The sequence below is a fragment of the Dreissena polymorpha genome, chromosome 12 (genome assembly GCF_020536995.1).
Source record: "Dreissena polymorpha isolate Duluth1 chromosome 12, UMN_Dpol_1.0, whole genome shotgun sequence".
NCBI classification, from domain to species: domain Eukaryota; kingdom Metazoa; phylum Mollusca; class Bivalvia; order Myida; family Dreissenidae; genus Dreissena; species Dreissena polymorpha.
The window spans coordinates 60,969,022-60,996,956 of record NC_068366.1 but is presented as its reverse complement, the minus strand read 5'-3'; the positions used below and the strand labels follow the sequence as shown (position 1 = coordinate 60,996,956).

The following is a 27,935-nucleotide window of genomic DNA, read 5'->3' as shown; positions in this document are numbered from 1 at the left end:
ATTTGCAATATTCTGGATGCATGTAAATATTTGTCAATTTAAGTTACTGACACTTCTAAAATGGCAATATTGATTCAGATCTAGAGTAAATGAATTAACACATGGATCATTTCGAAGAACTGCTTAACGTTAACGATGACCTTCATGGTACAATTCTCGATTTTACCATGGCAATTTATTTATTAACTAACGATTTTACTCAAGTAATTTATTTAATAACATGACATAATTGATTTATTTTGTTTTCAGCTGTCGCATACGAAGGTGCTTGCAATGTGAGCATTCAATGTAAAACGGAGGCAGCTGAATGTTCTGTAAATGAAAGAAAATGTCTATGTCCTATAGATCGCTTTTATCGTAACCGCACGAATACTTGTGAAACGCGTAAGTATACAATTTGCAGAGATATTTTTTGCATTATATGTAAAATGTATGCACATTAATTCAGTATTATATACATAAGTAAACTTATAACATCAACACGCATCAAACGCATAAGCGCATACCACATACTAAAGTTATGTTAAGCTGATCTCTGAGAAGTAAACCAGTATCACTTATAAGTGATTTTTATTCCATTAACAATATTCGTTGAGTTTTATCTCTGATATTCATCTTTTATTTTACAGTGCCAGACTGCGAACAAAACTGGTTGATAAATCAAGTGACAACAAAGTCAATAACATTTACAGAAAACCAAAGTCCTGAAAGTTTCGGCTATTATGTTGTTGAATTGAATAATGTCGAAAGTTTTACGCTTAACGAGAACATGAAGTGTCATGATATGGAAGTCTGTGCTTTTTCAAAGGACGTTAAAATATTAAACATATCTGGACTTGAATCTGGTTTGCTCTATAACTTTTCGTTTAAGACGGCGAAAGAAAAGGAACAAAATATAAGCTATGCTGTTAGCAAAAACATTTGCCAGACATTCAGCCTATATACTGGTACTAGCACCATTGCTATTAAATAAATTGCTACCGCTAGTTACATAATGATAAGAAGAAATGGTTAAAACATATGTATGCCACGTTTTCAATTGATGAAATTGTTGATCGAATTTATTGATCCTGCTTGCGCATTTCATCGGACCTTTGATCGCTTGATCTCAAATTTGATGACTGCCGTCGTTCTCTCAAGGCTAGCCAGGATACTTATTCATTGATATTAAACTTAAATATTATTTTTGGTATTGTGTGGGGTCATTTATGTTACAAAATCCTGTTTCCTTTACCTCTAACTGGTTGACTTTGAATTAATAGACTGTTCTATGGAGGAAACAGTTTTCAAGTTTAACAAGCCCTGTGACCTTGAACTTTGACCATAGAAGCTCAAAATCAAATTGCAGTTTTATGTCCAAATCATAAAAGCTTTGTTCATGATTGCAGTTCGGATCGTTCTCTATATATGTTGAGAAAACGAATTCCATGCTCCAATCCCTTATGACTCTTACATGTTATTATCTAATTCTTTTAGTCCAAGTAACCAGCATACCAATTGCATGATCGTATGTCAAAGCATGCTCTAGCAATTGTACAGAAACGAAATGATCTAAGGACAGATCATCACACCGACCGACTGACTGACAAATGAAATCCATATATCATCACGCATTCAATCATAATAACAAATAATAATGCACAAGAAAATAAGTCTCAAAGGCAAACATTGCAATGGTATATTGTGTTTTATGCTTTAACATTTAGTTTTTATGGTATTTCTGTTTAAGCCCCTGAACTTCCAAAAGACATTACAATACCAACTGAAAGAATAAATTCCTCCAGCTTCGTGGTGCAATTTTCTGATCATCAAGCCCTAAATAACTTTATAGACTGGCACCTGGATGTATACAATAATGGCGAGTTCATAACCAATATGACACAGCCTAAAGCAATATCGATGATGACAATCTCTGAAGGCATACAAGAATCTACGACTTACACAGTTTCAATTTTTACCGTTGCTCTAAATCAGACGAGTATATCAGAAAATGTCACCGTAAACACCAGTATGTATGCCCATTTATTCAATAGCAAGTTACTTCAATATTCGTGTACCTATATCAACTGTAATGCTTACAAATGGCTGAATTCCTAATATAATATTAGACTTTTTCGTTAATTGTGTGGGCATAAATGTAAAAGTAATTATATAACTAAATATGTTTAAATACGATTTTATTTTTCAGGGCCAATAGACACATCACCAGCTCAATTTTATAATGTATCTGAAAACAGCATTTTCCTTCATTTCAACTGCGTCGATCCAACTACAAAGTACACACACATTGTTACAACCACTTGTCAGATAAACTTTGGGGGCCCTTGCAAACCCCACGGTTCAAATGGTACTTTTGAAAGATGCACCAAGCCTGTTGAAGTAAAAATTTCTGATCTTAAACCTGGAACGTTATATACCGTAACAATACACACATCTTTCAAGGGAATGCTTAACTCTGTGCCACAAACTATTTCATCTTATACGAGTAAGTCACTTCGTTATCTTGCTATTGTATAATGCTATCACTAATTTATTTTTTTAAGATTATAACTTATTTTTGTCATTTTGCTCAACATAGCAGGTACTTGCTATTATAGAATTAGCATAGTCTCCACTGAAGGATTTAGGCTCAGTGGTATTATTCTTAGAATATTAAGAAAATAATTTGTTCTCTGATCTGTCAACTACTTTCATTAACGTGTCGTCGTGAGTTCTTAATACCAATTTCGGAAAATATCACTGAACTATATTTAATGTTTGTTAAAAACACATATTAAATAATAACAATATTTTATCCTGGCGTATTGTTTATTATGTTTTTGGCTCTATAACGTCTTATTTTACGTCATACTGAATAACACCATTTCAAAACATCAAAATTATTATTGTATGTGTGGAGTTACAAACAAATGACACACATATGGGATTTGTTTTTGTTTTTTTTATCTTTCATTAAAGTGTTAGGCCAAAACATTAACAAAGGAGTCCTATTATTACAAATTAAGCATATAAAAAATTATACCAATTCCAGCCTGCTCAAAACAATGTCGTCTTATAAAATGTAAATTTCCAAACAATGCATATTGTATAATTAGCATAAGTCGGCACCGCCCTCAACTATTACGATTTGTTTAATGTGAAACAAAACGTGCATATGGTTGTTGCGTGCCAAAAACGCTGTGTAAAGAACATTCATTTCAAAGAATATGAACACAGATCGTTTCAAATTACGTACATATTCTTTTAAATATACATTTGTTTGTAGCACCAAACATCGTCAACAAGACAAGTATTAAAATAGCTTCATCAACAACCAGCTCAATGCGAGTGATGTGGGGAAATGTAACAGAAACATTTAATGGATACAATGTACATTTTAACTGCACTAGTCCTAATATCAACTCAAAAAGCAACGCGACATTCGACCCGACAGTGTATTCAAATGAGGCCTCTGTTTCTGGTCTCGATCCTGGAACATTTTGTTCGATAAATCTAACGACATTTTTGAAAACTGGAGAATTCGGAAATTTATTCAGTGGTGTGGTTGAGGTCAGACTTAATGAAAGCACGAACGAGACCGGTAAAATACGTGTTATTGTCATTGAGAGGAATTCATGTATTGTTGCTTCTTGAAATTATCTTTAAACAGTTTTAAAACCAACATGATTTTCATATGTATAATGTTACAATTGGTTAATTGAAAATATATATCTATGTAAATACGTATTATTTTGGTATGAAGAGTTTATAGACTAAAATGACGATGATGCATTATTTTCTAGCGCCTGGTAGCGTACAAAGTGCGCAAATTTCAGAAACGACATCGATGCGTTCTACTCTACACTGGTCGACACCTTTCTTAAGAAACGGAATCATCCGACATTACGTTACATGGATTACTGAACAAAATGACTCGTGTTTACGACTATCGTTGTGGAATTTCTCAGCTTATGATGATTTATATCCAATCAACGCGAATTTATTAAGGGTATTTATTTTGATTTCCAAATTTAATCATACATATTTGTATCAATGAATATACTTACTTCTTTGCCATTATTCCCAATGTAATATTATATTTAATTACAGGGAAATGTAACTTGATCAAAATCAAAATGTCACAATTGTATGCATTATGAACGTCTCGGTTACAACTGATAAATCCGAAAAACGTTCTAAAGATTTTGGTATTAAAGTAGTTTGTTGGTTTCCTTTTTGAACGGACGAAGTAAGTAACAACAAGAGAAGTTAATTTCATTTCATTGTCAAAAATGCGCACATCTTGCGTTCATATCAAACAGCAAGAAAGCTTGAAACTATATATAAATGGATTATGTCAATACATGTATCGGATAGAAAAAAAAACAATATATTTGCAAAAGGACTGTGTACGCGCTTATTGTAAATACATTGCATTTCATTTATTATTTATGTTTTATTCATATATATAACAATTAATAAGCATGTATCATTTGACCTCACATATTTTTTCTCTTATATAAGAATATATCCTGTTCATATAACGAAACGAACACGTTTTCGTCTGAGACGCAGCTTTCTTGGTCTTTGACGGGCTTACATCCATTCCGAAATTATACGGCATATATTGCTGCTTATACAGTGGACCTGGGACCCCAAACTACTGTCCAGATTGACACATTGGAAGATAGTAAGTACTTTTGTTCACACGTTTAGGCTAACTTTTTATGAATTGTTTTGAAAAAAATGTTGGCTATTTTTCTGTCGCTTAATATATATATATATATATAATATATATATATATATATATATATATATATATATATATATATATATATATATATATATATATATATATATATATCTATATATATATATATATATATATATATATATATATATAAGCTGCCGTGTATATTGTGCATTAGTAAAAACGATGCAGCGTTCTCCTTAAGATTGATGAAGTTGTCTTAAATGTCAACAGAACTCCAAAAGGACATATCAATCTTCTTTACACTTACAGTGGTACATTTTGACAATAAATGTGCGTTTCGTGTACAATCACTTGTATCTAATACACCTGCGTTTATTATGAAGAATGAATCTGATTCGAAGCTCGTTCCTTACCCTAATGGATATCTATGTTTTAAATGAAAAAGTACAGATTTTTTTAAATACGTAAAGTTATAAAAGCCTGACAATTTACTTTATGCTTCGTTCTGTCAAAATGCTCGTCAACATCAGGGTAAAATAACTCCGTATATAACTTAACAAAACAAAAAGATCGCCTTGCAGTTCCAGGTAAACCAGTGAGTTTGAGGGATGAAGAGAAAACCTCCAATTCAATAAAAATGCATTGGTCGGCACCGCTGGAAAGAAATGGAATTGTTTTGAATTACACGGTGAAATACAGGTTCGACGAACGAGAGTGTCGCAAGAAAGGTGCAATAAAAGAAGTTAGTAAAACATCTGAAACCTCTTTGACACAAATGGAATTAACCGAGTCTATCTATTCATATTGGGATTATAATATATCAGTAAAAGCTACAAACAAGATTGATTCTGGCAATTATTCAGATGTTTATTCCGTGAAAACAAATGAGTCAAGTAAGTAATAATGTTTGACATATAAAAACAAAGTCTTGACATAACATGCAAATTCGCGTTTACAAATACTTCAAATTTATCGTTTCATGATTTCTTATCTTACGTTCCCAATTCTTTATTATACATCATAATATTATGCATTCCCTGTATAGATCCTGATACAGTTAATGAAATCACTTCCGAATTCGTCTTCGCACAAAATGCTACAATAATATGGAAGGCTCCTTGTTATGCAAACGGAGTTCTTAGACATTTTTATGTGGAAATTACAAATGAAACAACACGTGACAACAAAAGTGCTTGGAAATATACCGCAAAGGTGAACGCCACATTACATGAGCTGGTTGTTCATCAATTATTGCCATTTAGAAATTACAGCGTTAAAATATTCGCGGAAAACACATATTACAATGGGACCTACAACGCATCACATGAATTCCGAACGGCCATTGACGGTAAATGAAATGCAATTGTATTTTCCCAAAATTAATGCGGATAAATATGTATGTACTTTAATAGCTAAATAATGGGTTGACAGTATGTTTCTACAATCCATGTTAAATTAGTATTCGATTATATGTGCATATTATTACTTTTCTATGCTTTATCGTCTGTGATTACAATTTATACATACTGTTAATGCGTAGACATACTGGAAAATATGTTCTATATCTTTTATCTTAAATGTTTTTCAAACACAAAATTACATGCCAATGTGTTATACTAAAAGTGTTTACCAGATTCAATTATGTTACAAATTAAAATAGTTTAAAGGAAGCATACCTTTCTTTCTACGAGTTTGTTGTAAACCATTCTGGTCTGTTGACAATAAGCATCTTTCTTTCCTATACTGTTATGTTATTTCCAACAAAGATATATTGTTTCTTGTAACTCATTTTTATCGACAAAAGTAATATTTTCACACTAAAGAGTATAACACATACAGGAAACTTTACATGAAGATGATTTTGTAGCACTGTTCTATTAAAAACAGTGTAGCAAACAATATGCTTTAGCTTCAAATTCTCGTTGTGTGATTCACTTCTAATGACATCTTATATAGGTTACTGTTGAATTTGCATCTTTTTCATATCTGATTGCATTAAATTAGTGTGTATTTTTTCCTATCTTTTATGTATTTAATTTGCAGTTATGAAATAAAATGTATTGGAAAAAAACATTTCCATTCCTGTGGGGAAAAACGTGTCCGATAATGCATCGGATAAGTTTAATAAAACGAAAAATAAATGCAAAATAAACAATTTTCAGATCCGGAAAAAACAACTGGATTAAGTCAGAACCTGACGTTTCCATATTCTGTTAAGTTGTCTTGGGATCGTGTGAAAAAATACACTGGACCAACAAAGTACATTATCAACGTCGTTGACCTTAGCACACATGAACTTTTTACAACGTTTAATACAACAGTTGGATATTGGCTAAGTATGTTTTTGCCGAAATAAACTATAATATTAATAACATTAAATTCATGTAATACATATAACACTTTAATTTTCATTTTTTATTTGAATCGTTGTTGTTCATCTTTACCTTGCACGCTTGTCAATTATGTTTACTAGATGAACTAGCAACCGAAGCATTGATTGTTGAACTCGATGCCTACTGGCATTACACTGTTTCTGTAACGGCGGTTACGTCTGACGGCGACATGAGCACGCGGTATAGCGCAACGTCGGAATTGCAAGTTCTAACGGCAGAAGACGGTATAATTTTGTTACTTCATTTTGATGATGGCGTTTATTGAATTAATATAATTGGTGCATACAAGTAAAATTATTTGCCGAGTAAAAGCTACTTTTCCACATGAACTCACTTTTTTATTTATCAAATTAAACGATAAATACAGTTGCTATTTGTAAATTTTCATTTCGCAAACAATTCATGAGTCGATTATCTGCATAAATTATCACCGATTATTTTGAAGTTTTACGTTTTGTGGCGTGATGCGTATAGGGTCACATCTTAGTTGTTATCATAATTCACGTCATAGTTAGGGTATAATATTGCAATATAATTTATTTTTAATTTAAGTTCCTGGTCCGGTGACGAATCTTACTGTTCAGAATGAAACTGATCTGGAAAAACCACGGCAACTTGTCGTGAGATGGGAGCGTCCGAAGGAAAGAGACCTAAATGGAATTATCGTGCGATATTATATATTCTGTTCTAATATGGACAAACTGGTATGTACCACAGCAATCTTAAATAAGAGCGAAACCAAGAAAATGAAAATATTCGTAATTAAATTGTTGTTTAGGTCTTTTATTGTTGCTGTTTCTATTTTGAGTTTAAATTGTTTTTACTTATAATGCATTTAAATATAAATTTTCAAAATGCACACAATCAGTGATTTATAAACATATTTTAATTAAAAGATATTAAGGATGTCAAAATTAAAAGCAATATACCCTTCAGTAATGTCTATTTCATTTCTGTTCTTTTCAGTATAACACAACATCATCAGTTCAATTTTACAAAATACCGCTGTTCATTAACAACACGGTCGACATAGCAGTACAGGTACGTGTATTTTTTTAGTTTTTAGTTTCACTTGATTTCGTTTCATATGAATGAAAACAGCGACCATGCGTTTATTTTACCTCCTCAAGAATACTCTTGATTTTGCAAGGACACGTGCTGATCGTGTTCTTAAACATAGAACGTAGAATGACGTCATGAAAACAAGAAAGATGTCTTTATACAATACAAGTCATTAGAAAGTTACCAGTTTGTAACTGATAGAGTTCTTACAACAATTGTAAATTGTCACATGTTTCAGTTTATTTTTAACTTCTTAAACTCGAGTTGTGTATTATTGTTAGGTATGGGCTGCAACAAGAGCCGGAAACGGAACACCTACTGATAATGTTATCGCAGTGTCTCCTGGAGGTATGCATTGTTTATTTATTTTATTCTCGCACGATAAGTAGCCTCTGCCTTCATAAACTAAAGAGTGTGTAAAAGGGGTACATAAAAAGAGAGCTTATATTGTCTTGCTATTTTTGTACCGCACATTGGTGTCAACCCACCTAAGGAAAGCACGTTGATGTCAACCCAACTAGTATACTGAGCACTAAAACGCGGACATTATCTACGGCTACCTTCTCAATTTTAACGACTAACCTACAAGGACGACCGTGGTTTAAAGCCAATGAACATACGTCTGTACATACCGGCCTTTGTTTCATTTGTACGATCCATCATTGATGGCGGAGGCATAATAAACAGCCAATATAAATGTATCTTGTTGGTGCTGCTGGTGAATACGTTGATGATAAGTTGGATTAAAAAAAGATGTTGATAATGATGATAAAGAATATGATATTCTTATGATGATGATACACTGATGAGATAATGATTATGGTAGTTGTGGTGATGGTGGTGTGGTGATGTGAGCGTGGTGTTGACGAGTGTAGTGTTGCTTGTTGTAGTTTATGGTGGTGGTGCTAATGGATATGGCAATTATTGTAAGTATGTGAAATTTATTAAATCAGGTATGTCCAGATGTACAGAAAATTACAAAAGTTCGTTTCACAAACCACATTTTCAACGAAATGAACGTTGGTTGTAACTGAAACGCAAACGCACTTAAGTATTTGGCACCAGAGTTGGTTTTACGGAAACGGTCTGCTTTGAATAAATGATCATGTTAAATATATACCTTTCCTCTTTCACTAGCCCCTTATCGTGCAATCGAAACTCCGACTACTCCTCTGACAAAAACAGCGGATGTTCCTGTTGATGACAATAAGAAGATGATTGCGGTGCTGCTCCCAAAAACATTTCTGTGTAATAATGCCAATGGCTTGCCAGATACTTGGGGTGTAATAGTTGCTCAGGATGGCACAGAAAATGGTGAGAATACTACTGACATAAAGGAAATGTAAACTCAATATTTAAGCTTAAACGATATTCTTGTTAAAATTGTGTTGATTTTTCTACATATTATTATAGCCTTCAATTAGATTTAAATAATAATCCTGTACACTCGAATAAAAATCACACCCAACACAACGTTTTAAATTTCCCACCAATTAGAACCCGTTTGCAAAGTAACTTCGTGATTTTGTGATTACAACATACGAAATAATCGTACTTTGTAATTTTATAACATTCTAAATAGAAGGAGCATATAACTGAGTATTATTAAAGACATAAATATTACTCAAGTTTGTTCACCTATTGTAGCCTTTTTTTATAAAAGCTCAATGCGAAATAAAGACACCATCGAAGATAACGGTTTATGTAGTATTTTTCCATTAGGAATTATAAGTAATTACTTAATCGAAATACCAGTCATTTATATATGTATTCAGTTGCAATGTGCTACTGATATTAAACTCCTTTAAACCATCATGGATTTCGCTATAGTTGTCCCGAATAAGTTTAAAGAGAAACGTTTACAAGAGGGTTTATATGATATGGTTGTTATATGATGATTTCATTCATAATTAGAACTAATTTACCACATAATAGCGCACAACTCCAGAAAATCAATCAAGTTAGAGAGAAAATCTCGTTCTTATTCACTGTTTTATATCAGAACACAAACTATTGCCTGGAAACGGTCAATTCAAAGTATTGAAGTGTTAAACTGATTTAAGGGCTTCCCGAACCTGACACTTCGACTTAAATTAATCGCAAACCAAACGCGTATATAAAACGATCTCAATCAAATATTATCCTGCAGAGGGAAAGTGAAAACATGAATGCCCAACCGTTTCGCGTGAATCGAAGACTACATACATACTTAAATGTACTCGCTACTTGGGAATCCCAATTTAGAACACGATTAGGGGATAGTGTTCACAGTAATTCGTATGCAGAGCAATATGGTCCAACTATAAAAGATATTAAAACTATCAATTAAGCAATGTGTCTACAGAAATTTTTTATACAACCTATGTGTGAGAAAGATAGTAAATATGTTTCGTGCATATATAAAATAATTAGCTCTACTGCGTTCTGGCCTGTAAGACTGAAATATCACTTTTAAAGTATTGAAAAACATAACCTAAAACCCTTTTAGGAGATAAATCAATTGTTTTATCCACTAATATACCAGAATACCAACTGTAAACATACAATCATACATAATTCGTTCACCGTATTTGAACGGTCAATTCAAAGCATAATGTTTAAACTGGTAAGCCGAACTTCAAAATTAACCCAGAATTAACCAGAAGCTAAGCGTGCGTTGAAATGATAATCAAATGTACCATTGCAGATAAAAGATAAAACATGAACGCCAAAAACGTGACGAGTTTTCTCGTGAGTATCGGAATCTGTTAAAACGATTAGAGGATCGTTTTTAAGTTATGAGCGTGCATAAAAAGTTAAAACATGGTCCAACTATGAACGATATTAAATTAAATATTAAACATGACAATATTGAAGAATAACTGTATCCGAAAGTATGGTTATTCTACAATTGATGCCATGCTGCACAATACTTTTATTTTAGAAATCCCGTTTGTTGGAAGCCGTGAAAAATACAACAACCGATCAACAAGCGATTATAAAAAGTGGTACCAAGTCAAAGACGATGATAAAATGTGGCCATACATCGCAACGTCAAATTGGACCCCACAGTGTAATACAGGTATGTGTAGTCTTGATTAAAGAATGACCATTATGTTCTTCCTAAAATGTTTATGTAATAATGCTTATAATGATAAATACAATGAATATTGTAGAACATAAAACACGTCGCCGTCGCTCGGTCGAAGACAACACAATTAACTTCATTGTTGGTTCTGACGATTGTTCAAACAACAAAGGGTACTGCAACGGGCCATTGCAACCAGGCCGTTCATACAGGTATGTTGACCAAAACATTGCCAAAGAAATCAAATTAAACGATCAGTTGTTTTATTTCCACAAAGGCACTATGCCAAGAGCAAAGTCGTTACTAAGACGTTTTCACAGACGGATAAAGTAATATAAGGTGGTATTTGTTTGGTGTGTTAACAATATATTTATTTAAAGTCTCTATAACGCGCAAAATCAACGAACATTTCGTAAAGTATTTCGTAAAATAAAGTTGACACCTTAACAATCAGTTTTCCCTATAGCAAAAGCCACAATTTCAACGCTAGATGTAGTATGATTACATAGATTTTTGTAGATACAAAATGCTTGTTTTTATTTATTTGTGACACAATCAATCCCATTTTAATTACCCGCGAATATATATATTCATACGACACATGAACATTAAAATGGATGAATAGATATCGTTGCGGGATATTAAAATGGAATTAAATATGCAAAACAATTATAAAAACGAGCATTTTGTATCTACAAACATCTATTTTACCAGACCACATCTGGCGTTGAAATTTTTGCAATTGCCATAAGGAACACTGATTTTTAATTGGTTAAGTTTATTTTACGAAAAATTGTACGAAAATTTCGTTGATTTTGACTAGTAATATTACTTTAATGTGTGTATAAGAATTGATTTAGGTAAAACATCAAATACGGGAAAACTTTTTGTTAGCTTTGACGTAAATCTTTTGTGAACGTTTGAGTATTAAACGTCGGTGTTTAGTAGTCAATGAGTAGCGATGTATAGTTCTGATGCGTAGAAATAAAACGACGAAATAGTAACATCAAGCTGTTTTATAAAAACGGATCAATAACGATACCTAATTGTTTCTGTACCGATAATAAAATATAATGATGATTTTGCATTAAAGCTTTATTTGCTAAATGTATGATTAAATAAGAGTTAATTACATTAGTCTACGCTATCACGGCTGTGAGGCTTTTTGTTGCACTCTCTACGAGTACTTTTGCAAACACAATGTTGGTGTGTGTCTCTATGAGAAGACAAAACGTTTGAAACCTAAAAGACCGGAAAAATAAAATGATATAATGGAAAATGCGTGTGCACAATTTTGTCACAGGTTTACGCGAAAAGTGTCCTCATTGCATTCAAATCGTTTAAACTAATTTAAAATTTACATGTTATATTTTATTGGAATTTAGATTGGCCTTGCTATTTGACTGAATACACTCAGCAGAAATAAAAAATTCCCTAAGGCAAAATTTAGAAATAGCCTCTATAATAGTATGCAGCATGTATTGTATATCAGTATACATACTGCAATACATTGCATGTAATTTCATATAAATAAACACATTGTTCTACAGCTTGCATCTAAAAATACATGCAAGCAGGCGCATACAATATGCTCATATTATTCTTTTAACGTGCAAAACGACCAGTACATCATGATTTCGAATAAAATGAAAGTTCCAATTTATAAGACTTTCACTTACGTTCTGACTAAAAATTCAGCACGAAGTTTTCAGCTGAATTACTTCTTGCTAATGTGAATTCGGAGTCAGCGAGTTCACAAATCAAACGCTCATATACTAAATTTTAAATCCAAATATTAAAGAATTATTTCATCAAAATCATCACAACAAAATAATAAAGAGACTGTTAATTAAAGAATCTTTGTACTTCCAAGGAAGCAAATAAAAAGCAAGCCGAACCGGCCACATGTACAACCGGATATTCGTCACTCGGTAGACTATCGGTGATGCATAAAGCATTATTTTGTGTGGTTGACATATATACATTCTAAGTACAACTACGAAGTCCAAATTAATTAATAGTAGGAGCGCTTTAAAATGGCGTGCAAAAAATTGCGTTTCATATTGGCCAAGCAAATCGTAAATTTTGATTTGCCACAGGTTTTCCGTATTGACCAAGAATTTTCGGGGGGGGGAGGGGTGATAATTAGTGGCGAGGTTTACAATATACCGGGCTAGCAAACTAACGAGATTCTCGTCCATTATTATACAGTCAATAGGTAAAGATTAAAAGTTTTTTTATTATATCTAAGCATGTGCAGATTTAATCTGAATGTTTGTATTTAGAGTGAAGTCATTTGCTTGCACAACAACTGGATGCACAGAGACGTTATATTCTCATCCTATTCAAACAGGTATTAATTTTTTTACACAGTTACAGACTGGCAGGCCGTTAAAAAATATATGATTCAATGTTTAGCAATAACTATAGACTGGTGCGTGTTTTAACATATAATAAACATGACAATGCGAGGACTGTTCCCAGTTTCGAGTACTGTTTCTAGACAAAACATTTCAATTAACAGACACGTCGCCTTTATGCAATTCGGAATCAGGACATCATAATAGTAGTGTTATATCTCATGACCAGCGATATGTTGGCAGGGAATCGACTTTTCCTAACTATAAAACACTATATTTTCGCTCTCCGAAATTAATTAATCACTGCCCATAATCAGCATATATTATTAACTAGTTGAAGAGTTAGCTCTTGCAGCCAAGTTTATCCTAGATATAAACATTTAGTCCAACGTAACAGATTATACATTATAATCGTCATAACAAAGTTTTCCTAAGTTTTAATGAAACAAGTTAAAAAATGGGATGATTATATCAACATTTTCTTTCTTTGAGTGTAGCCAATATTCGTTTTTTTCGCATGACCGACTCTAACTGTCCATGATAATATGGTGTAGTGGATGAGGTGTACGCCTAGCGATCGGGAGTTCGTGGGTTCGCTCCCTACTCGGGGAGCGTTCTCATTATCTCCTCCATAGACACCAAGTACTGGTTCTTCCCAGGAAACGGACTCGACAGTGTCCATATTTGCCTATAATAGGCCTTCTTGTAATAGTCAGCGACTGACTGTAGGAAGTACGAAGTAGAAGTGCAACTGTTTCACTAGTTTATTTCATTTATTTGTTTTATGAAGATATAACTATGTTTGAATTTGTTATTTTATTAGATGTTCGATTAAAATTTTTAATCGTTCCTAATGTTTATGTTGATACCTAGCACCTAATCTCGTTCCTGCAATCGTTGGTGGTCTAGCTGCAGCTGTTGCAGTCATCGCAGTTGTGACTCTCATTGTATACACAAAACGTACCGGGAAATTGTAAGTAAACAATAAGTATCTAAATGTTTTCTATATTGTATTCCCATGTGACTGCAAGCCAAGAAACGACTCGCGTGATGAAGTTGATATTTTATCCAATACTCAAACTCAAATGATATTAACTTCAAATAATGACTTAATTTAATTTATATTAAATAAGTCAGTATTAATCCTTCCTTCCCATGGTATTGTTAATGCATCATACTTGCAGCACCTGTCAACGTTATAATATAAAAAATATCACAATTAATGATATGGACTGCTGGGCACAAGATCACGACCGTAATTATAAAATTCTAAGTTTATTCTTTATCAATGTTTATATTTTTTAGTATATTCATAATTGCGTTTCATAAAATGGTAACTGTTTGCTTCTTAAATGGCGCGCTTTGACGTTATTGAAGTTGACGTCATTTCCTCTCATTAATATGATTTCGATCAAAATGTCTGCGCTCATGAAGTACTTACAAATTGTCTGACGATTAACTTATAAATGTGCATTTTATGTATCACAGGAATAGTGTTATATTATTTCATATGTTTAATTTATGATAATTTATTGTGTGTTGCCGCGAAGTGTCATTAAAATGTAAACGATGTTATTATATCAAAAGTCATTAATTCGAACAAAAAGTAAACCTGTATGATTTAACTTTGTATTAATACAAAGTATATAACGGATTTTATAGATAAGAATGGTTTGCATTTACTTTTTGGTCAAATTATTTCACTACATATCACCGCAGACTGAGAAATCAATGTATTGCCTCGGTCACACTGTCACGAATCAGAGCTACGAATGAGCTACGATTCAATCGGCTACGAATGACTACGAAATTGTCAAAATTCGTAGGCCGCTACGATTTCAATACGTAGCACAACGAATTTACCATCAAAATGTTGGAAAACGAACAAGGAAAGGTACGGACTGCTACGGATCGACGCGATTTAGTACGGAGCGCCACGAATCGGTACTATCAAACTACGAATCCGCTACGGTCTGGTATGATTAAGTACGATGCTACGCGAATCAGTACGATATAACTACGGATCCGCTACGGTCTAGTACGGGTAAGTACGAACCAGAACGGCCCGCTACGAAGCAGTGGGAATTGCGACGGACTGGTACGAACAGGTAGGAACGAAATACGATTGAACATTGCGCCCAGAGCCTCTTGTATTGTCATACACAGAATGCCTCCCAAAAAGGGCACATGCAAGCGGCAGCAACAGCGCGTAACCGAAATAATGGAATTAGCCGTGTCAGGGGAAGAGTATACCCCCTCCATCCAAAACCAAGAGCCGGGTCGTCTTTAAAGCCAGTCTTTTATCCGCCACCTCCTTTTTCTTCTCTGACCTGATAAAGTATGTAATTATTGACGTACACATATAGATTATGCTTAGGAAAGTATGATTAATTTTGTATTTCGTTATGTCGGCTATTAATTAACAATTATTAAATCACGTAAAAGAGCAATATTCAAAATGCATATAAGGCAGATACAAGCCTGCAAATAAAAAAATGTATTGCTAGTAAGTTCAAATTCTAATATTTTCAAAATACGTAACCTTTAGCACAAAGCTATACTAGTTATACGATATTGAATCAGTATTACTTCTGTGCATATCGTCAAGCAGCTCGACTACGGCCGCTGCATTTTGTGCCATACCAATATCCAAGTGTAACAAATTTATCGCAAACGCAATTTTCTGGCAGTTCATGTGTGAACTCAACAAATGCTTTATAATTTCAATGATGTATTACAGTAGCAATTTATTGTAGTGGACCGTACAAGTCCGTACTGTTTCGTGCTGAAATGTAGTACATCGTTCAAGATCGAGCAAATTCCTGCCTATCCGTAGTACAACGTACTAGAACCGTGACTTTTCGTAGTATATCCATGGAATAATGGTAGCTAATATGTAGCGTAACCGTACCGCTACGGAGTTCTTCGTATCAATCCGTAGAAGTCATTGAAATTCTTTGGGCCTACGAAAAGGTATGGACGACTACGGTGTCGTTACGAACTAGTACGGATCAGTACGGACTGCAACGGATACGCTACGGTCGATAAATTCGTAGCAATTTTTTGAACATGTTCAAAATTTGTGAAGAGTCGCTACGAACATCCAAAAACTACTACGACTGATCACGGATCAAGTACGGAGAGCCACGGTCTAGTAAGGATAGCTACGAACCGTGCCGAAAAGTATTCGAAGCTCGTTCGTAGCTCTGATTCGTGACAGTGTGACCGAGGCATAAAGAACATGTATTTTGTTGCAGATGTTTTTCAAGAAAGACAGTTGAAAGAGAACAAAAAGGTGGAGATATTGAAATACCGGAAGTAGAAACTCCATCTACGGAATATATTTTCAAGTAAATATTCCTAATTTACGCGACTGAAAATGAATTATTTTCACGACAAAGGATCTATTTAACTTTTTATATACCTTTTTTAGATTCATGGAAAAAAAAGAGATATGAGAGATATACAAATTAAACATAAGAGAGCCTCTTCAAAATTATTTGAGACAAGAGCCAATGTGAAATAACAAGTGCAATACTTACAAAGCATAAAATGAGGTTACTGGTGTCTTCCCCCCCCCCCCCCCCCTCCCATCTGTTAATGGTTTGTGCAGAGTAGATGCATTTCAGTCTTATTAGGCGCACAGGGCAAATACATTTCAGTCACAAAGCATCAAACATCTTGGTATATTTTATCAATTACCATTAACAAATGTATTAGTCGCACCTTTGAGAACAAAATAGCTAATACATGCATTTGCATCTTATTTGAATCTTCGTGTTTCCATTTCAGGCCTGGTCCAGTTCGATTGTCCGAATTTTCAGAATATGTAGCCAGAATGCATAGAGACAGTAAAATGCTGTTTTCGGATGCATTTAAGGTAAAACATGAACACACACAGTATTTAAGAATGAACATGTATAGTTCGCAGAGTGAATTTGTTTGCATCGAGGTTTGGGTAAAACTTATTGTACCATATGCTTTTTTTAGAAAATAAATTAATATATATGCACAGTTTAATTTCGATGGTGTGTTTGCGTGATACTCATAAAGATATCGTTAGATACTCATAAAGATAATGTATTGTAATTAAAAAATAATAATTAATCTATTTGTCTGTTCATTTGATGCATGTTAAATAGCGTCTTCGGCGTAGCCGACTAAAATCAGTTAACCTCGATTTATTGCAATAATGAAACGGAAAATAATAAACTCACAGTAATGCCCTATGTTTCAAGGTTCAAGGAGTGGAAACTTACAGCAGTGTTTTAATATAAACCAATCATTTTAAGATACGTAGAGATGTCACATTCGACATGAATGCATGTTTGCACTCGTTGTTTGAATAAACAAAGTAAAGCACCAGCTGCACCTTTTGTATCAAAGTGCAGTCTAGAACTCAGCATAAATTTTAACAATTTAAGTCGTTGCATAATTTTTATGATAACGCGGTGAATTATCTTTAACTTACACACAAATTAATGGCCAATAGATGCGACACGTTTTACAAATAGCAAATAAATACTTTAATGCACGTTGTGGAAAGTATGTTTCACTTCCCTCTCTGAATAATAAACTTATTTCTTGAAATACGAGCAAATTATTAACTGGTAATTTAATTTTTGGTGTTTTACAATACAAGCAAAAACATGTAGATATATTCAATATTTGTTTAGGCGTTTAACCACCTGATTAGTTGTAATCACTACAAACTGTGGTATCAAACATTTTGCCCATTTTGCTATTCTGCCATTGCGCGAAGTTATGAACACCAAGAATAGCTGCATATTTAAACATGATTATCCCCACAGGGTACACCTTATTCACACGTATAGATGTAATATTTAAAAACATACGCGTGTTTTATTAAGTTAACATTAAAATAAATGAGGTTAAGCAGTAGATACAAGAAATATTTAAGTTTAAAAACATTAAAATTGTTTTGTTTTATTTCATATCAAAATAGATAAATTATGAAATACAAATTGGAAATTGGACACTGATTATCCTAATTATATTGTTTACATTTCGTCAACATCATGCCCATTACAATTACATTTCGTGTGCTGTTTTATTTTCCTTTTGTACTGATAGACAGACATGCTGAAAATGCTTACATTTACAACTTCATGTTATCCTCATGGAAAGTATGGGTGTTTTTTTTGCAGTATAAAAGCTATGTAGCGCGGAGAACAATACGATCATTAATATTGAATAAATGTTTTGTAGTGCATAATTTAAGGAAATTAAGTGATGCTTGTCTTCGTTATCCAAGTATGTGTGACGTACAATTTAAAACTTTTTTCATATTTTCTTGTTATTATGAGCCCCAAGAGACGTCTTCACCTGCCAATTAAGAGCCTTACCATGTACATTCCGGCGCACTTGTTTATTTCATCACTTTACTGGCGTTTTCAAAGATTGGTCATTTAATTATAATTCAATGCATATTCTTTCAGAAAAACAAAACAACTTTTTAAAACCGACACCTTCCGACAGTAACAGTTCTATCAGACTACAGGCACATACAACAATCCACAGAGAGTATCACATGGATAATCATAACCCCAATGATTTCTTGAATAGGGATTTTAAATGTATAAACTTTAATCGCCAGTTATTCTTACGGAATTGAATAACTAGTGCTTGAGATGTTTTTTTCGTAACAAACAAATCTAGCGTCCGAGAAGTCGCTTAACACATTATATTGGTCATTTTGTATTCGGCAAACACTGACAGGCCAATATTATCTCACCACCGACTTTCTTTTTAAAGACGAATCTTGTTCCCAAATAAACAGATGCTGCGAGACAAGAGTCCTGGCCATCCGATAACGGCGGCTGATACCCAACAATGCAGGCCTAAGAACCGCTACACGAATATTATGCCTTGTGAGTGCTGTAAAAAATGCTTAAATTTTATGTGAATATGATGTTTCACTTCAAAACGTAAAATAACTTTTTAAATGAAGATTGTTTGCATCCATTGCTCCGAAAAGTTGATTGACCATAATCACGTTGCATTGTGTGTATGATATGTGAAAAGCAGGTGTATTATTTGACGGACATATTTTACAACATCCGTACTGCTAATGTTTTTGTAATAATTAAACCTTACTACGATTATAATCACATCCTTTAACAAACACTTAAATCTTGATTTGTATGTGCTTGTATAAAAAAAAATTAGAAACCTCATTCTTATTGGCTGCGTTTTCATTTGTCTCCAGTTGACCACTCCCGAGTGAAGCTCCGTGCTCTAGACGACGTAGAAGGATCGGACTTTATCAATGCGAATTATATCCCTGTAAGTGAGATGTTTACGTATATTTCGATTATTTATCAGAAAGCAAGTATACGAGAAAATTTACATTTATTTTTCAAAATGCACGTTTAATCTTCTAGCATGTATTCATGCACACAATTTCTTGTTTTTAGACTTCATTATTTATTACACGTGTTAACCAAGCCTTACATTGTTATATGCAACTTAATGGAATGTAATTATTGGTTATTTACAGATACATATATATATATAAGACATATATCTCTATCCATAACTATCGCAATTAAACTGGGTATAAAATCATGTATTAGTAAACTTTGAAGAAATTAAACAAAACTTGTAATGTACTGATTACGCAATTTGTTTGAATGCACCTAACACATAACCTTCGTGTCTACATTGAGAACTATGAAAAATACTGTTTGATCAATACATCTTGCACTAGCCCCTTTTTAATCGATATCTGAAGATTGACAGAAGACAAGTGTGATAATATAAAATATACATGCTTTATTTACTACCGTAAAGGGCAACAACTCTCGCCGCGAATACATAGCAACCCAAGGCCCCATGCAGATGACGTTTGATGATTTTTGGCGCATGATCTGGGAACAAAATGTTGACGCGATTGTTATGCTTACAAAATTGGCGGAAAAGGGGCGGGTAAGTTTAATTGTTAATGATAAAGGACTGGAAGATCGTTGATTAATATAGTAATAATACAAACTTAATGTACTTTTCGCCATATTCGATTGTCAATAATATTTCTTAATTTTCTTAATATGTACATGTAAAAAATACAAATGCTTTTACAAAAAAAATCAAATGTTCTCAGATTAATATCTCTCGTATTACTCGCAAATTACAATACCAATATTCACCAACTTCCAAAGTTTACTTAATGAATGCTTTATATTAAATACTTTCGATGTCCCAATGTATGTTCCGCGTGCATTTAATTGTAAAACCCTGTAAAGTTATTTAATTAATCTATAAATAAAGAATATTAGCCTTAAGGTACAATCATCTCCTTTTTTACCGCACATATTTCTGTACTGATGTAAATTAAAAAATCGTTGTCTATATTATTTGCATAAACAATAGATCAAATGTGACCAATATTGGCCGAACGCGACCGAGCCAGTGTTCTACGGTGAAGTGGTTGTCTCCATCAAGTCCGAGTCAAACCTCTCTGACTACACATTGCGGATTTTCGAGATCAAAACATCCGTGAGTCATAGTTTAGTAGAGTCTTTTGTATAATATAACAGAAATAAATAGTTAAAGCAAAAAATCAAATAAAATACTATTGACGTTTTTTGTTCAGAATTATGCGTGTCAAACTTCGGTATTTCCCTCATACTAAAAAAACAAATGTACCTCTGCCCCATACAATTTAGTATGTCGTCTTGTTTGCAAATTTATGTTTATGCCCTAACTTCAGAATACACATTATATCGGAACAAACTGTTAATTGATGAAGGTTACATTACAGAAGGGGCCGAGTCGGATAGTGAAGCAATTCTGGTACCTGAAATGGCCTGACATGGGTTGTCCCGAAGATCCACAGATGTTGTTAGACTTTGTGAAGTCTGTCCGAGAACATACCCACAGGCCTGACAGGACAAATCCCACCGTTGTACACTGCAGGTGCGTGGGTATTGATTTTCTTTACTGTTGTCGCATTTATTATTTCATCTGAGAACGAAGACTCAATGTGCGATACATTAAGATATGTGTTTGTCGTCAAACGTTTGCATTACATTGCATATTTTTCATAAACCGATATACAGATTTTCACAAATCCTCACAGGGATAATCATCGAGATACCCTTTAAAAATCGTTCCTATCCGCTGAATGTGTAGGTCACCAGCGATTAAATATATTCTAAATAGTATACATATATCAGTATACAAATATATCAGTAACAACATGGATCAAAGGTTAAATATTCCGAATTTAGAAAAGTGATCCCCCGTGGTCGGAAAGGGCCATGCCCCGAGAGACATAATGTTAAGCTAGACAGCTAAAGCAAAATAAATTATAAAATCCCTGGAAGGTTAAGGTCCAGAGTAGTAGTAGGTTGTTTGTACCATATTGAGTTGATTCTCTGCCAATTTTGTTCAAATGATGCACAGTATGTCCGATAAGGAACAACTCTTAGGGTTACTTGTTTACTTATATGTACGTATAAGCTGCTGTTTGGTTCCTTTGATGACGTGTTGAGCAATGCATATATGCTATTTTTGTACACATGTCGTGTTCGCAATTTTATATTAGTGCCGGTGTGGGAAGAACGGGGACGTTCATTGCGGTCGATCATTTGCTGCAGTATATCCGCAACCATGACACCGTAAATATCTACCAACTGGTTTTGGACATGCGTGAACACCGGGTCAACATGGTGCAGACTGAGGTATAGTCAAGACTAATAATTACCGAAAATCTTGTTTAGGCGGATAGTGTCGTCCCTGATCAGCCTGTGCGGACTGCACAGGCTAATCTGGGACGACACTTTACGCACATGCATTATGCCCAGTTTTCTCAGAACGCGACACAAATGATGTAATTTCCATGTTAACAAGCTTACCGCGGTTGTTGCCGTTTGCGTTGATCCTTTAGAAGTGGAGCAATTTGAATACAATTAAATATTGTCACAATAAAATTACATATTTTATATTTTTCTTGCCGTCATGTTAAATAGCTAAATCAATTTATTCGTGAAACGTTACAAAGTGTGGTCCGTTTAGTTTGCTAAATTATCGCAAAGCAATATCGTTGAATGTGCGTCATTTGTAATTATTCTCAAAGATTTGTTTCAAATTCAGGACCAGTTCATCTACATTTATGAATGTCTGAAGGCGTTTATCAACACTGATGAGGAGGACGAGGAACGTAAGTAAACCGATCTTACCATTTAAAATACGATATAGGTGCACAGAAGGTGTGTGCTAGGAATGTAATTGTTGAAATAAGAAATACGTGGACCTTCAATAGAATAAAAATTGTAAGGAAACACAAGGTCCTTTATAAATGACAAGTCGTCAGTTTCTAACACGTTTTACACAACAGGAAAGACACACTATAAAACACAACAAAGTATTAACACATATTAATAAATAAAACCAAACTCTTCATACGGTAAACGTGAAATACTACATATACTCTTTAAGCTTCACGCATGCGATGTTGAAATTGTTTTCCGTCATAAAATACTCATTATTATCAACAAATAAGTGAATATGTTATCTGAAATGTGTTTTGTAATAAAGTATGTTCGTTTTTCCAAAATATTCACAAGACATTTTGCACTTGTAGTGTGTCGTAGGTCCATAATTATTTAATGAAACTACATGTAGTTACATAACTGTTATTAGTTTTGTAAGCAAGGTGATTGAATGTGTGCCTTATGTTTTCACTAACAATTTCATACTTCGATTGTGTTCATTGTGTTTTAATTCCAATAATTCCTTTCCCTTCTTGTTTTATCTTTCTTAAGGCGGATTGAATTGAATTTGGATAATGAACAGTGATGACCGTATGTCCGCCTCTCGTTGTGTTACTCAATTAATCTTTCATATGTTGTATTAAATGGTGTGTAATTTTATAGATCATTTTGTTAAGTAATTGAGGATTAAACGAAGAATGAATTCTTTCTTTATGATTTAAGTGTTCATATATTTATGAAAATGTATCGTTTGTTTCAATTTCAGCTATTTATCAGAATGGTGACTTTGGCGCGGAAAATATCTACGAAAATGCTGGATTTCGAAAGGAAACATAAATATAGATAACTTTTATAAGTAGACAGTTTCTACAAGCATTTTTTTATTATCTTCAGAAATGTTTCTATATATCGGTATACAACTATACCGTATCTTCCAGTCATTTCAAAACAAATATGAGTGTTTTAAAAATTTATCGAAACCTGAACGCGATGAGAACATCAAATAGGTGCGTCGAAAAGGTGCGTCGAAATGATTGTTCTGGAAATTCAATTAAAGCTATCATAAACGTGCAGAGGACTTACACAGTCTTTGGAGAGTGTGTAATCATTATGTTTTTAATAAAACATTTATAACCAGATATAGTTTATTACAACAGTGTTTGTTTTAATTGTCTTAGCATGTTAGCTGTGTGTACGTTTTATATACAACAATATTATTATGGATTATATACTGCTAGATTAATTTTGGTGTCTGATGTGAATGAATTTGGCATAATTAATTTTTCTTAATTTAACCATTTAATGTGTGATTGTAAAATGTATAATTAGAATCATGATTTTAAATTATGTCAAAATCGTGATTTCTTGTTATGATTGCATTATATCATATCTATATTAATTATTATATATACTTTAAATGTCATAAATTCATATTATATGCATTTTTACTTTTCAATTAACGTCCATTTCATGCTTTTATATTTTTTGCAGTTAAAGACATTTATACGTTGCTTAATCACTTATTTCATTAATTATGAAACAATCATAATAATTGAGTATGTTGTATGAAGATAATTTATCCTTTGTTTGCCTCTATACTAATCGGAAATAAACTATTTAAAGCATGTTTTAATCAAGCCATATTCTTCAATATTTTCGCACGGTGTTATTAATTTAGTTTTGCACTCCTCTTTTTTCTATCTCGTGGCCACGACATAGCTAACTCGTGGCCACGAGATAGAAAAAAAGAGGAGAGCAATTTAAAAAAGAGAAGTTAATGTCACCTCTATGCCACCGTATTTTCGGGACCATACGTATTTATCACTTACAAGCATACGTGGTAAGTGGCAATCTCCACGCAGAGTTGTCGTTCCTTGCTCTCACATACAACTCTGCGAAAGGCTCAGCACGCCATTTTGTATATAAAATAGATCAAACCGAACAAACGCATTCAATGTATATTTGATTGGATATTTAAGATCGCATGCATTAAATTAAGAAATATGACTTTTAAATGTACGATAAATCGTGCAAAAACTTGCGAGTTTTAATGCAACTCTTTGGAACTAATTTATTGCCCATTTACGCAGATGGAATCATTCCACGCACTTCACAAATGTAAACAATTGAACATTTTTTTTTGAGTGACGTTAGGAATTGCTTCGACGTGTGTATGTATGTTGGTTTTTTAACATAAAAAAAAAACATATCAATTTTATAATAATGAATTAAGACTGATATAAGATATCATGGTATGAGATGGTTTTCTTTAATGCAGTGAATGCAATGTAACCGGCGTGCAAGAGATTGTTCAGTATTCTGTAACCTCATTGATGAACGCTTGGAATGATCATGACATAAATGAGACGCTTTCATAACAACAGTCCGTTCTGAGCCAGACACAGAGGTGAATGTAATGTAAGCGTCGTGCAAGAGATTGGGTAAGTGGTTGGACACACGGTGTTTCTTACTTTAAATAAGCATAGTAATATGATTATAGGTGCTACCTAATTTACGGGCAAAAGCTTTTTAAGTTTTTTTGATAACCATGTATTTTTAATAAATATATGGACATGATTGTGTTCAAAATATGATAATTGTTGCAATAATTGAGTAATGCATCCAAAAAAATCAATCTCAAAACGAGTTACATGTTCCAAGCTTAAAGATCTAGCATACAATAATTGTACGTCGACATGAATATAAAATACACTTCGAAGTATATATTTGTACGTCAATGTACAATTTGTACTTCGACATACATGTTTGTACTTCTACGTACACATTTTCTGAACAGCCAATCAAAACACTAGTCTCTTGAGCAGCTTTTCCTTCAGATTTATTCATAATAAATGTTTAAAATCTCTTTTTTTAATTGAGGACAAAATGAATAAAAATATCAGAATGGCAAAAAAACAACACATAGAAGTTTCAAGTATTCAATGCATTGACATAGATTATATACAAAATTGAAGAAGATTCAATTGTTACCTTTTTAAAATTAAAATTATTCAGCATATTGTGTGTATGAAATGATCATGCGGGACGGAGTATCACGACTGTCCAGCGTTTTACTGTGTAGGAAATTCCCTGAACGGTAACCAGTTACCAAGCATTAATGGGATAAATAATATATTATAAACTCCCTGTTGGTCGTATTTTGTGATAACCATAACTAGCATAAGTCAGAGGTTAATTCCGCCACGCCAGGTCAATAAATACGCACAATATCTATGAGTTAGCGGTCGATAGTCGCATAATTTGGTATAAATTATAATAATAATCATGTTTAATAAATACGCACAATATCTATGAGTAAGCGGTCGATAGTCGCATAATTCGGTATAAATAATAATAATGTTCAATGTCAAAAATCTCTAAAAGCAACAGACGTAAGGTGTCTTCTGATTGGCTAACACTCAAGGGTCGGTGAAAATTTTTTTTTACAACAACAACAACATTTATTAGCTTTTAAGCATAAAATTGCTTTTTAGCCAAAAGTATAATATACACGTGTAAAGACATGGATGATAATAATTATGAGAATAAGGTAATAATTATGAAAACTATGCAATGGAAGAAGTTAACAAATATTTTACTGATTTATAACCTAAGATATGTTCCTTTAACATCGATAATGACAATTGGTAATAAAATCATGTGACACAAATATTTTACTGATTTATAACATAAGATACGACATAAATATTTTACTGATTTATAACATAAGATATGTTCCTTTAACATCGATAATGACAGTTGGTAATAAAATCATGTGACACAAATATTTTACTGATTTATAACATAAGATATGTTCCTTTAACATCGATAATGACAGTTGGTAATAAAATCATGTGACACAGAATACATTATTTTGCGAAATTATTTTCACTTTAACATCGATACGTATCAGTGCTCATCGAATTCTGAGAGAAAAAATTAGTCTACGTAGATTTATTAATGTGTCTCTAAATTGTTCCGTAAACAATTCGCATTATATATGTATTTTGAAAATTGTACGTCGAAGTACATTTCTCGTTCTACTTAGTAGGTCTTGTACTCTTTCGACGTCATGGTACGTCATATAGACACTAAGTACTGGTCCTACCCAGGAAACAGTTTGTTTCATCAAATGTCTCAATTCAACTTGACAGATTGCTAAAGCAGTTGCATTTAGCATACAGTACACTGATTTAACATAATCAAAATCATGTGATGTGTCAAATCAATTTTGACTGACAAATTTGACAGGACTTTTTTTTTATCCAATAAGTTTTAGACTGTCAAATAACACACACTACGTATTGAAAGCCATACCTGAAGCTTTCGTCTGTATATCACTGACTTCATCAGAAGAATGATTTCTACTGTTGGGAAATGTTAACACCACTAATTGTCTTCTTATTTATTATCAATGTACAATTATGTGTAACAGCATAACAACATACTTGATTCGCAATTAAAATATTTAATAAATACAGGTATCTTGCAGGTTTCTAATTTTCTTTCGCAAACTATTGTTGAATACTTTAAATTTTGTCGCCACTAAAAACTAGCCATTTTGTAGCAATTCTAAAATCACAGTCTAAACTGCATACACTTATCTCTATAGTTACAATTTGAATGCAAATATTAGAATGCATCATGTTATATCATCCATATTTTTTTATTTAAACATTCAAATAACACATAACACAGTACATATATAAAAAGGTATGTGGTATTGTGTGGAGATACAAAACACCTCACATCATTTATTTGCACATAAAATAATAGTTACAAAATAAGTAAAACTAAAACACTGTCATCAACCTACATTTCAAGAATATTCACTTATATGAAATTACAAAGTGGTGTTATTGTATTACCTTTTACTAAATTAACATTGCTGGTTTTGTACTAGCCATAAAACATTTATCATTCATGGATTAACAAGTAACAACCAATTTATTAATTACACAATAGAACAGAAATCATATTAATTGCATTATGCATTTACTAAACAAGCTATTTGCTACTGTTTAGAATTACGCTATCTTACTAAATATGATCACAGGTACTTAGTGCTTTTACATACTTGTGGTAAGTTTTGTATTACTAGTTTGACAATTATCGGCAGACACTTGT

The 27,935-nt window shown here is 33.0% G+C and overlaps 1 protein-coding gene across 1 annotated transcript; it reads left to right on the top strand.

Moving 5' to 3' along the window:
* The first annotated feature begins 287 nt into the window (after positions 1–287).
* On the top strand, positions 288–24,439 carry LOC127853650 (receptor-type tyrosine-protein phosphatase F-like). Its single transcript, XM_052388337.1, has 29 exons — positions 288–384; positions 630–947; positions 1,730–2,008; positions 2,189–2,485; positions 3,266–3,580; positions 3,783–3,988; positions 4,504–4,669; positions 5,275–5,586; positions 5,739–6,041; positions 6,856–7,029; positions 7,167–7,310; positions 7,639–7,790; positions 8,053–8,127; positions 8,430–8,496; positions 9,286–9,462; positions 11,072–11,209; positions 11,304–11,427; positions 13,501–13,568; positions 14,449–14,548; positions 16,833–16,925; positions 17,368–17,455; positions 19,376–19,466; positions 19,805–19,881; positions 20,389–20,523; positions 20,965–21,090; positions 21,356–21,510; positions 22,142–22,277; positions 22,690–22,756; positions 23,575–24,439. The coding sequence occupies exons 2-29, from the start codon at positions 770–772 to the stop codon at positions 23,643–23,645; spliced, it is 4,314 nt and encodes a 1,437-aa protein (XP_052244297.1). The 5' UTR covers positions 288–384; positions 630–769; the 3' UTR covers positions 23,646–24,439.
* The last annotated feature ends 3,496 nt before the right edge of the window (positions 24,440–27,935 follow it).